Source organism: Triturus cristatus, chromosome 9, assembly GCF_964204655.1.
Source record: "Triturus cristatus chromosome 9, aTriCri1.1, whole genome shotgun sequence".
In the NCBI taxonomy this organism is placed as follows: domain Eukaryota; kingdom Metazoa; phylum Chordata; class Amphibia; order Caudata; family Salamandridae; genus Triturus; species Triturus cristatus.
The window spans coordinates 224,238,454-224,251,709 of NC_140592.1; the positions used below are offsets into that span (position 1 = coordinate 224,238,454).

The window sequence follows — 13,256 nt, forward strand, 5'->3', positions numbered from 1 at the left end:
AGCCATAGGCAAATTATGATAGCTTCTAATCAAGGAGCAACCAAATAAATGGGTCAGCGTCTTGTATTTAAAAAAATATCTATAACTAACATCTGTGTTTGTCACTTACAAGACTGGCCATTTGTATTCTATGGTTCCTGTTTCTCAAACTCCTCACCTTTCGAGGTCCACAGTACCACGCCTTCCAGTTGACAAGGACATATTGGCCTTAGGGATGCTGAGTGTGGTAGGGTGGGGTGATGGGTTGTGAGTGGTGAACTGGTGAACCACCAGTGCTACTGTCCTATCCCAAGATATTGGTTATTGGTATTTGCATTGCGATGTAATGCATCAGTGTACATATGACAGGCATGCACATCAAGGCACATGTCACCGCCGCACATATCTAACATGCATTTGGCTGGACCTAATTCTTCTAGATCATGCAGAGTTTGTCAGACTCTAGACTCTTTTTCAGTGGGGATAAAAGTTACGTTAATGCCATCAGGAAACCAAGTATCCACTCCTCGGCTGTTACTTGACAACCTATATATTCTAGGAGTTGTAATCTGGGTGTGCCTACATTGAACATTTGTACTGACACAGCTGAACACAGTAATTTGCAACATAAACACAAAAAGATTGAAACATATCCAGGTGACATCGAGATAGGCGTCAGTCCTACTTCCCAGAAGGCTAAATTTGGCAAAATGCAGTTTAGAACTGAGCTGACAACAACAGTGCTTTAGCAATCCACCTGTGTGTGCAACAAGCATCTAAGATACATAGCAACAGGAGACCATTGGATGGGTGACTGACCGCCCAATATACCATAAGGATTGAAGAATCTGAATATGTGGTTATTAAACTAAAATTACGCTTTTTTTCCAAGTAGGAAAAAAATCATGCTGTGTGGTGCCATTATTGTTCTGGGCAGGTACACAACTTTGCGTTAACTCTTAACCGGAGATGCTGCCACATAACAATATTTTTGTTTTGTTTAGAGAGTGACAATGGTGTCTGCGGTGTCCTGGGTCCTGTATTTGTGGATAAGCGGATGGGCGTTTCTGCTCTGCCAGGGATCCCTTCAGCACAGCTTCCAGCAGTACCACCTGCACCGACCAGGTAGGAAGAACACAATACAAACTAGCCATCTGCCACATAAGGAACGGCCACACTGTCCTGAGTGAATTGTTCTTGTTTGGTGCCTAACTGAAAAGTGAGTCAGAAGTAGAGACTGGCGATCTCTGGCAGCTGCAGGAACTTGGGCAGAAGAGAACAGTTTGATTTCACTAGGATGACACATTTTTAGTCAAGGGGGAGGAGCTGCGACTCGAACTCCAGGTTTTGTGGTTCTCACGCCTGCAACTTTGCCACTATGTCACACCTGGAATCTGATTAGTGGTGCCCTGAAAATAGCAGAGCCCTTGGGCGTAAAACATATAAGGATTCGTGTGTGAATTTCAGTAGGGGTCTTCCACACTTTTCCCTTTATGCAAGAAGCTTCATTTATTATTTACGCTGACATAATTCATGCATTTGTTGAGACGCACAGCACAAGTAGGGAGAGAGCAGGCGACTGGAAGTATTTCAGAGAATGTGTTTTGATGTATAATTCTGTTCTAGCCCCGTGTCTGTGTTTTATTTCCATGTTGGAAAATAATACATTTCGTCCACTGGGAAATAACCTTCTCCCTTCACGTAACTTTATTTTGTTCTGCCGGTGGTAGCCGGCTGGCAGGCATGACTCCGTGAAAAAGTGCGTGTGCTGCTAGTAGAAGAAAAAAAATAACTGAAGCTTTTTGGTCCCTAAAAGCAATTCCAAGAAAAGATTGTTTCGTTTCTGCTGCTGCACAGAGTGCAAATGTGTTGGGGAATTTTAAACGTGTCTGCTCTCCCGCTGCAGGGCCGAGCAGGGTGCGATTTCATTGTCAGGATGTGGTTTATTTATAAACGCTTAGCAAGTCGCTTAGACAGAAAAAAACAAGCATTTGCAATGCAATAGGTCTCGCATTTACGAGAGTTTGAGCTATTGGCATTGTAAATGACAATGCCTTTAATTTATATGTTGTTTTTAAAACAGATAAATATAAGGAATTGTCATTTACAATGCCATTAGCTGAAACTCGCACAAATGCGAGGCCTATTGCAATGCAAATGCATTTGGCGCCCATGCTATAAGCATTAGGAGAGAGCGTGTCCTGCATGCAGCAGCAGGCAGGACAAAGTTATTTAAGAAAATAGTGCTTGAAGGCTGTAATTAAAGCCTACCAAGTAACAACACACGTAACAGGGGGTGTCGCCATGGGAGGTTAGAAAAGGAGACAAGGCGGTACTAAGAAGGGACTACTAAGCCTATTGACCAATTAACAGCCACAGTTTACAGTGGACAATGACACAAGCCAATTAAAAATATGGGTGGAGAGTTGGTGGAGCTTCGAGTCCCTACCCGAATACAGCATGCCTCACAGAGCAGCAAACCTGCTGCCCAGTCTCGACCTAAAAACAAAATCCATACACATGACCACCCACTCAGCTTGTACTCAGCCAGTTCTGCCACCTTTCTCAGACATTCATTTGAAGAGTAGGTCTCTCTATCTGTGCACTTGACCAACAAAGTGTGCTAAACCCTTGTTACACCCTCATCCAGAGAGAGAGAGACACACACTTTAGGCCCAAGCATGAATCAACCACAGTACAATCACTCAGACATCCAGCACACACACCAGCGGAGTAGGACATAGCCGGTAAGTGCCTTGGCCTATATAAAAATTCTGCGTTTAAACATATGTAGTAAAAAAAGCAGCATGCTACAAAGGTGAAAAAAGCAACCAGTGAAGTATACCAGAAAAAAAACAACCCTGGGTAGAGGGTGGTCTCTGGTTGCCCGGTGTGTGTGTGCTTTTCAATAACCTTGCTCATCCCAAACATTTTCAACCAAATTCAGAATGCCTGAGCATAACTAAAAAATGAACATGTCTTACTAACTCATCAGTCCATACTCTCTAAGTAATAAACAGTAACTGATTACAAAACAACTAAGTTATATTAAAGATGTTTAGTTGACCGCTCGAAAAAACTAGCGGATCTCATGACATCATGGGCCTTTACAAGCCCCTTGCGCCGCCGGTATGTCACTTTTTCCCATATTACAAGTGACGCTCTAGCTGCGCAAGGGGCTTTTAAATAAGCTCCAGTTTATCCTTCTACTCTGAAGTTGCCACCATCTAACTTGTCTCCACTGAACAAATCTCTGAAAGAAATACTGCACAACAAAAATATGGGCGGGCACACTTTGGCACCAACTGGACCCCTACTGCAGAACTGCCCACTGCACCATAAGCACCACGCCTAACCTAACCTGGATTTGTAGATTGCTAAAATCCCACCTTTTAACAGACAATATAACGAACCACCAACAAAACCTCAAAACTGACACTATAGTACTGTAATGTGTGCAATGCAATAAACCAACATTAAATTCACTTAACACAAACACTCGATCTGAAAGTTATTTAAAAGGGTGTGATTGGTGTATGACTTTATTAAACTAGTCAAAGTATACCCAAGTACCGACTGGCCTACTGGCAAACCAGGCAGTGCCCGATGGGCTGGTCTCACAGATAAGTGTGTGGGCTGGTTTTTAGAAGTTTGTGGGCCTGCTTAATGGTCAGCTGGGCCGGTCTTTCCTGTTGATTTCACTGATATTGCCACATGCACAGCCTGCAGCAAGCACAAAAGCACACAGTTTCCCTTACCTTGCAAAATACCCATAAATTTGCCTTAACAAGTTTAAAAGTAGCCTTCTTTTCAAATTTGGGCCCCTTTTTCGGCTATATATTTGCTAATGGGGGGCACTTTTATTTTGGTGCCAAGGCCTATTTTTTGCCGCGGTGCACCAACCAACCACCCAAAACATGTGGAACACTGACATCACATGTGTACAATACAATAAACTAACAATGAAATCTGGTTTACAGCAGAACCTGCTGTGAGGATTTGACAAACAACACAGATATATATAGGTATGTTTAAACATCTGTACATAAGATCTGTCAATACTGCAGTGTACTACAGCACGCTGGCACAACCACCTGAACTCTATAATAAACCATCAGTAAAATCCACTTAACTCACACACTCATCTGGAAGGTATACTAATAATACAGGCACGTAGACTTGTCTGCCGAGTTGGTGCATTTGTATCCAAAGGGGTACATAAGGAGCTGGGAGTAGCTGTGGATGGTGAGGAAGGCCTTGAAGTTTCCGTGACGCATGGAGGGACCGAGGTTTAGGGGACGGAAGAAACAAAGGAAAGTGAGGAAAGATGAAAGCGAGCAAGAAATTAAGGTACGAAGGAAGAAAGGATGGGTTGAAGGAAAGAACGTCAGAGCGAGAGAGAGAAAAAGGGAGGGGCGGCAGGAAGGAAGAAATGAAGGGAGGAAGGGAGAGAGCTATGCAAGTAGCACGAGAAAGTGGAAGGAACGAAGTAATGACAGTAAGCCAATAAGGAAAGTAAGGCAGGAGGTATGAGTAGGATTGTGGGTGGAAGAAAGGAAGGTAGTTAAGAGAGAGCAGGGAAAAAAGGAAAGGTGGTGAATATCGCAGAATGGAGGGTGAAGGGAGGATGGAAGAGATGTAGGAGAGGAACGAAGCAGGAAAATGGAGGAAAGGGGGCGGAGAGGCATCCTGGAACTAAAGGAGGTAAAGGGGAACTAAGAAAGGAAGCAATGATGTGGGTGACGGATCAAGAAGGAGGGAAGAAATAAACAACGACAGAAAGGATGGGGAGGGGCTAAAAGAATGAAGGAAGAGATGTTGGAAGATCAATGGAGGGGCGCATTTAATAAGCTCCAAGTAATTGTTTGTTTATGGGGTGATGCCCAAAAGTAACACTATATGTAAAACTACCACATCAAAAAAGACGGCACCAGCCTCTACCTCCGAATCCGGCATCCCAGTTCCGGTTGGGGTCTGCGCCGACGCAGGAAACGAGCGCGCGGACACAGGAAACGCGTGTGCACTGACATAAGCATGCAATTGAGTGTTTTTCGGGATCCCTCGGCTATGGCAGGGAGTCTGGAAAACACACTTTCCCCAAGTATTCGGAGCCTGGTATTAGAACATTGAAGTCTGGTCCATTAATCTGTGCTACCAAGAAGCCCCGCTGCAGCCATCAGTGTCTTCACAGTCAAACTGCAGTGCGGGTGAAAGGCACGGTAACGGGAGGCCCTGCTAAACAGAGCAGTCACGCACCAGTATTTCCGTTGACCTAAAAAACCTACCACTGCACAAAATACGAAGACTAGTTGCTCGCCAATTAATTAAACAAGCGTTGGCCGCGCGCGAGCGGCCAGAGATGCAAAATGTGGTGGGGGAGGAGTTGTGTGTGCGCGTGCGTCATCGCGATCGCTCTGAAAGCGAAAGTGATCGCGATGACGCACACGAGTTTTCAAAGTGCTGCTGGCGGCCGGCTGCGCGCGTGCACGATCGCGTGAACGCAAGCGTTAGGCCAGCCAGCAGCACTTTGAAAATCCCACATATAAAATGTCTCTTCGAGCCAGCGCAAGCGCTGGGGCTCAACGAGACCTAAAAGGCAACACGATACTGTCAAGGCCGCCGTAGCATCAGTGGGTAACACGGTAAGACCGAAGACGCCATCTTGGTACGTGCAACGTGGTTCTAAAACCTTGACATAGTTGTGTTTGTCCCCTCTGCAGGCTTTTCAAAATGCAGCATCAATGTATGTGTCCGAGGTAAAGCTGGGAGTTGGATTACTACCTATTGCCAGGGCCATTGGAATTATGCGATTCTGCGGCCTCAATGTTTTCCGCAAAATTATGGATTTGCCACAGAATATATAATTTGCCTCATAATGTACAGATTAAAACAATAACGGATTAAAAGTTACTGATGATGCAGCAACGTTTTGCCGCGCAGTGGAAGGCAATTCACATAGATTGACTGTCCACCTTTCAGTTTCTCGTTGATGTATTTGGGAGTTAAACTCGTCCTAATGAGTTGAAGTTTGCCCATACATTGTTAATATGATTAAAAACAACAAATTCATGAAGTAATACTATCACAAAATGTGCTGTATTGCGCCACATAATATGCCTTTTTTGCCTATAGTACATTCAACCCTGCTGCATAATTTGCTCCGCCCCTGCCACATAATGCCAGTGGCCATGCCTATTTCCCAGTATGGTACAGTCAATAGTATGGGGCATCCATATTGATTAACAATTTTGTAATCATGCTGTAGATTGCTAAATTTACATGCTTTATATTGAGCACCAGGGGCACCCTAGAAACAAGGTTTTGGGCAGGTGAGAGCTGCAATTGTTCAGCCTAAGGTTTTGTAACTGATGGTACCACCCTATGTGAATTGTTGAGATGGGCTCTACCAGTCAGTAGGCCTAGATTGCAGGCATTAACTACTGTTGTTCGTGTATATTCCAAATTCAGCAAAAGTGTGGCAGAGGAACTGGAAGCAGGTGGTGACAGCAGCCATGTTTATCTGCTTGTGTGGGTGATGGGTACTAGTAGCCATGCTGTCCACAATGGTGCCCGTCCTTCACTTTTCTCCACATTATGAATGTTAGACAAGTAATTAACAGCTGATAGCTCCATCGGCAGAGGGCAGTAATGCTTAACTCTGCTATCAGTCAACCAATCAGCATTTGTATAGTGCAGCACTGCCACCACTAGGGGTATATGAGCACTGAGGGTGCAGTGTCTGTGTCGAAATGCCAGGTCTTGAGTTTGTTTATGAAGTCTTCCAGGGAGGGTGCTGTTCAGAGGAGGAAGGGCAGGTTGTTCAATGTCTTGGCACCAATATAGGAGCAGGAGTGGCCCCGCTGCGGCTGCGATGAATGCAAGGAGGTGTGCGAGGGGGAGCGAGGCAGAGCACAGGTGTCTTGCGGGCAGGTGGAAGTTTAGTCGATGGTTGATGTAGGTTGGCCCTTGGTTGTTTAGAGCTTTGGATGAGTACATGAGGATCTTGAACAGGCATCTCATCTGGGTGGGTAGCCAGTGGAGGTTTCTGAGGTGATGGGTGATGCAGGTCCATTTGGGAAGGTCCAGGATGAGTCTTGCTGTGGTGTTCGTTGTGGTCTGGAGTCTCTTGAGGAGCTGGGTGGAGATTCTGGCGTAGAGAGTGTTGCCATAGCCAAGGCAGCTGGTGATGAGGGCCTGCGTGACGGTCTTTCTGGTGTCGATTGGGATCCATCTGAAGATTCTGAGGAACATGTGGAGGGTGTGGAAGCAGGAGGAGGCGACTGCGTTGACTTGTCATTTTATGGTCAGTTGGTTGTCGAGGATGGTGCTGAGGTTGTGTGCATGGTCTGTCGGTGTGGGTGTTTGTCGGAGTTCTGCTGGCCATCAGCTGTGATGCCATTCGGGAAGAAGAACGGGAAGTCTTCTTCCCGAAGATCATTACTTCTGTTTTGTCAGAGTTGAGTTTGTGACAGCTGTCTCTCATCCATTTGGCTACTTTGGTCATTGTGTTGCAGAAGTTGGTTTTGGTGTTGAAGGGTTCCTCGGTGAGCGAGAGGATAAGGTGAGTATCGTCAGCCTAGGAGATTGTGCTGAGTATGTGCTATACTGCCTTGTCTAAGGAAATTGCAGTACTCCATGGTCGCGTGTCCTCTAAAGGCAATGCTTTCCCATAAACGTGCATTCAGTGGCGGTCAGTAATTTTGGCAGCGGGGGGCAGGTGAGCCTCACACGCACACATATCCCTTACTCACACCCATGCATTCACACACAGGCACACACACACCAATTCACAGCACTCACAACAAATTCATACATTTATACATGCATGTATGCACCAAACATTAAAAAAGCAAGAAACTTACCTGCTGTGCAGCTCTCTAGAGGAAAGCCTCGGAGTTCCCAGGAGAGGTCAGCCAATGAGAGAAGGCAGCAGTCCATCACATGTCATAGAGTGGGATGGGGTCAGTTAGACTGCTGACCCCTCCCCACTCTGTGACGAGATGTCACTGATTGGCCCTTGGCCCTGGGCACTTCAGGGCTTAAAACTGAAGCACCCAGGTCTGAGGAAATCAGTGAGACTCCCCCTCATCATCTAGGGGAGGGCTTTGAAGCACTTTTGCCAGGCTGAGGAGGTCACGCCCACAGGGTTGTGAAATCCTCAGTCTGGCAAAGTTCATCTCAGGCAGCTAGGAGCCTGAGCATTTAGCGCGTGTTTAACTCTTGGCTGCCTGACCGGAAAAAGAAGAGCGTGTGTCAGGCTGTCCTTTGCTCAGTCTGACTGACACTCTTCTTCTCAGAAAAAGGTGAGGGGGCATAGCTCCTTTGGCCCTATGGACGTGCCGATGCTACATGCATTATCACATAGGGCCCATTATTAATGGGCTAACTTTACCAGCTGTTAGCACACTCAGCAAAGAACAATAACACTCAACCATAGCATAATGTTTCACGCCAGGAACCGTCCACGTCCCGTGTAACTCAGACGGATACCCAGTCTGAATGTGGCAGTCCGGCATAAATCAAAGTAATACATATCAACGATAAACCAAAACGATGCAATCAAACAGGACAACTGACAAGGCCTTTGAAGCCTTTCCCGTGAAAAGTTATGACTTTCCTCAACTTAAAGTTCACTTTCGGTGCTGCAACCTGCTCAGTTATCAATTCAACGCTCCCCCTCAACATAGGACACCTAATCATTAACTAAACGGGAATAATATAAATCCTCATCTAAAGGAAGGAACAACACGCCGAGAAAAAACATATACCCTCATTATGTAAAATCAGAGTAAACAAGTGGCTGTGCTAGAAAGACAAAAACGATGAGGGACAAAGATTCAGTGCCGTGCAACGTTTCCCTAAGCTTGAAAAATGACCTCTTTTATGGAACAGGAAGAGCGAGACACTAAGTGCATACCAAGTATCAGGGAAAATGCGCGAGATGACAAATCTTTCACTCAGGGCCGCGATGCAGACAGAGTGACGGGTTTACAGCCGCTGCGTCGCGCGCTCGGGGACGGCAGGCTTTTCCCTCTCGTGAGTCCCTCCCGGGCAGCTTCCTCGCGCCACATGTGAGTAAGATGGATGGTCTCCTGATGCCGGGCGGCCAATTCCAGTCTCTCAAGAAATAATCCACTCGGTTGACAGATGAGCGGGGTTTCACACCCTCCTCACCCCGTCCAGGCCCTGCCATACCTGCAGTGTACACATGGCACACACAGCAGGGAGGGGTCCTCGAAGGAACAGGCCTGTGGGTGCACCGTGCCTCAGTACCCCACTTGAGCCTTTTCAAGTCGATAAAGTTATGAATGTGCAGCCTGTCGACTGAACCGAACAGACCTGGACATAAAAAAAAACACAGGGAATATGTTAAGTAGAAACCTTCCTGAATGTTAATGCGTTTTGAGTGCAGTCCCTAAGCACTTCCTATTTTTCATATTTATGATATTAGAAAGGCATCATTTACTTTCATTTAGACACTTTTTTGGGCAAGATTAAAACGTTCCATCAAATAAAAGTGAATAGAGGAGCGCCATGCTGGAGGAGACGCGGGCTAACGACCACTATAATTTATAATTTCAGTCGTTTGATGTTGTATGTGTATGAAGTTTTATTTTTTTCTGCACTGCAAATGACTGTAATCAATGCGGGATCCAGCATGCCATTTTATGGCGGTGCTTAGCTGAAGGCTAGGTGTTTAATTTAAAAGTGGCATACCGAGCAATTATGCGCGCACCAGTAACACTATCTTACTGTAAAGGACAATCTAACCTGATTAATTTCACGTATTTCCTCCCTGTTAAAAGCAGCTAACACATGTGAAACTGGCTGTGCACTCTAGATATTTCAATAAAAATTATAGCTTTTTAAGAAGGAGCTCCTAAAGTTAAATTAAAAGATAGCGATTCCCTGTATGTATTTCTGCGTGGCTAGATGTTCTGGAAGATAGCTCACGAAGTTTCTGGAAGCGAGTCTTAACTCCTGGGCGGGATATGTCTGTGTATTCATTCACCCACCCATCAAGTGCTACAGTTTGCAATTAGGATGCTAACTCATATTTAAAGATGCAATTAGAGGGAAAATAAATGTGATCCAATAAATAGTGTTATTTAGATCAGCTGTACCGGGAAACACCCATTCACACATTTATTATTACAGTGCAGAGGTTACATTCAAGATTATTATCATAGTGCATTGTAATGCTATGTCAGGACCGGAGGCTCGGATTATGCCCTTCTTCCTTCGCTTTATTTTATTGCAGCCATTTCAAAAACACAACAAAACTACTTTTCCTATTAACACCAGGGCAAAGGAAACAGTCTAAATCCATAAATCCTTCCTTTCTGCTTGCAGCCCGGTCTCACCGTGGTCCTTCTCCGCTCTTGACTCCTCCTCTTTCTTCACTGCTCAGCAGCAAGTTAAATCGATAATTTTTCTCTTCTCTGGGTGAAAGGGTGTTTTTGTGGTTATTGAGTGATATGTTTCCCTAATCTAATAATCCAATTGCTTTACAGATTCCTGGTGGTCGCTGGACTCTTTTGTGTGCTTTACGCGACGTTGTTACCCAATATCTACTGCGGTGGGGTCCTCCCACCGATTGGGGGCAGTGTGGCACCTTCCTGGCCAGAGCAAGTTTTTCTCCTAGCCCGAGTGACACCCTTGTTTGGGTCTGTTTTCCCAAGTATTTTTATACGCCCTGAGGAATCTGTATTTTTATCTATCCCTGATTCCCTGTGGGGCTGTATGTGCAGCTGTCAGCGCTGCGTGGAACACTGTCTCGGGCAGCTTTAGCCCAGAGTTTTTAAGGTGAGAGTGTCCTAGGGCTCAACCCATACATTGTGCTTCTTTGGCCCACCTATATTAACCTTGGGCCCCCTCCCAGCCTCAATACTGCACATGCTCTGCGGACCATAATCTGTGCTCCCCAGCACTCACGATTGCCTGTTGTTTTAAGCACATGCTCCATACTTTGAGTCCCTATTGCCTGACCGGCTATGCAGTCTGACCAAGACCAGTTCCAGGAGGAGGACTCCTTGTCCTTTCTCCCTTGGGATGATGACTTTTGCCAGGCAGTGGATGATTCAATCCATAGGGCTGTCAACCAGGCCATGGAACCCTTGGAGCAGCATCTCTCGGCTCAGATTGCATGGGAGTGCTCCAAATGGGCTAAACCCATGCCAGACCTACCAAAGGCCCCCGAGCACCCCAGGAGGGCCCACCCAAAGAGGAAATGTGATTCTGGGGTGGGCATGGATGCATTTGCGTGCCTCAAGCAACCATTTTTGGTGCAAGCAGGACCCAGCGGGTCCTCAAGAGAGATCCCCAACCCCAGGACACAGGGGATACCGATGATGACACAGCCCCTTCTAGACCATGGCTTCCCATGCCCCCTTCCACCCCGGACCCAGAGGGTACTTCAGATATGTTAGACCTGGACGACATTCTCGTCCCCCAGTTCGCAGACTGGGTCCCAGTGAACAAGGTGGCCATGTACGTCACCAACCGTCAGCTTTAACCCATGGAGATGGACGCTCGCAACCACCTCCAGGCGAAATGCCCTCATCCCCTTTTAGATGGCAAGGTAGCCCTCATGCCGGATATCGATCCTAAGATGTCGACATTTCTGGCAAAGTTTGTTAAGGACCCTAAGAAGGGTATTGACTGCTCCTGGTGCTCCTGCCAGGACAAACTTCTGGACGCGGGCAGTCCGATGACCAAGATCCTGGATATGGCTGAAGAGTCCGAGGCCTCAGGATCTTTAATCTCTCCAGAGCTGTTGTCATGGTGGGGGCAGCGTGCCATCGTATTTTTAGGGAATGCGAACAGAGCATTGTTGCTTGCTTTTAATAAAGGTAGACCTAAAGTTGAGGGGGCGCGCCTCTTCGGAGGTGGGAGCTGGGGCCCGGGGGGGTTGTTCAGGGACCCTTTTGTCAAAGAGCTTAGCAAGTTTGTGGCAATGTTCGCCTTCCTGGACAAGGCACAGTCCAGCATTAGAGGGGTCTTTACCCCTCAGGTTTTCCAAGGGGCTGGTCCTGGCAGGGGCCGCTCGGCCAGTTGTTACTCCTATTCCAACCTTGACAGGGGACAAGGCTTCGGGCATGGGCAGTACCAGGACAGAGCATGCTTCAATACATTCTACCCTACCACAGGAACGAAGTCCTGAGGCCTTAGAGGCTACAGAGTCCAAACAAACGCCTCTGAGAAAGGAGAGTGTTCTGCCATCTGCTCGCCTGCGAGTGGGGGGGTCGACTAGCGCTCTTCCTTCCTGCTTGGGCTTCTATCACCAGCAATGCTTGGATGCGCCAGATGGTACATGGCTTCCAGGTGGAGTTCTACAGCCGCCCTCACCAGCTGGGCTGCCCCAGTCTCATTTCCTTTTCCCAGCATGATGCAGAGCTGATAGACAAAGACGTGGCTGCCCTTGTCCAGAAAGAGGCAATTTGTTGCTCACAGGAGCACCACAATGGTTTTGTCTGCAATATCTTCCTGGTCGACAAAGCCGTCGGGGATTCAGAGACCAATGATCAACCTGAAGGACTTCAATGAGTGGGTGGTATACCTCCATTTAAAAATAGAAGGTATACATTTGCTCCGGGACATGTTGAGACCCCTCGATTGGATGGTCCGGATTGACCTGAAGGAACCTTCTCTCACTTCCCCGATCTTTCCCTCTCACCTGTGTTTCCTGAAGTTCGGGTGGGGCGGCCAGGTCTTCGAGTTCACCACTCTCCCTTTGGGCTATCCTCGGCTCTGTGGTGTTTCATCAAGGTCCTCAGGCTGTCTGTGTAATTCCTAAGAGTGCAAGGCATCAGGATGATAGTCTACCTATACGACATGTTCTTCTTGGCTCAATGCCCCAAGAAACTGACTCTGCACTTGCAAACAGCATTTATTGCAGGGGTTGGGATTCACGATAAACAAAAATAAATCCCTTCTGGCCCTGGTTCAATGTGCGACCTTTCTAGGATTCATGATAGACTCAGTCTCCTCTACCCTGAGACTTCCCGCCTGGAAAATGGTGAAAATCAGACACAAAATAAGTCAAACCATGGTCAAATCCCATAGGTCCCTGCACCAGCTTGCCGGTCTTGTGGGCCTTCTCTCTTCTTGATCCAGGCCATCTTCCCTGGCCCCTTGCACTTGCACTCTTGTGCGATGCAGCATCTCAGAGCCCATCACCTCAGGAAGGGGTTGACGTACTCGCAGTCAGTGCCGCTTATGGTGGAGGTAAAGAAGGATATGGTTTGGTGGCTTACCCACATGGAGGAGTGGAATGG

General features: G+C 46.9%; 1 protein-coding gene across 2 annotated transcripts in view; it reads left to right on the forward strand.

The window, feature by feature from the left end:
• Positions 1–13,256, forward strand: part of TAFA1 (TAFA chemokine like family member 1) — a 1,179,244-nt gene that overhangs the window by 2,992 nt on the left and 1,162,996 nt on the right. For both annotated transcript variants that reach the window (XM_085624775.1, XM_085624776.1), the window contains exon 2: positions 984–1,104. In XM_085624775.1, coding sequence (XP_085480901.1) covers positions 993–1,104 — 112 coding nt within the window. In that variant the 5' untranslated portion in view covers positions 984–992. The remainder of the gene's footprint in view (positions 1–983; positions 1,105–13,256) is intronic.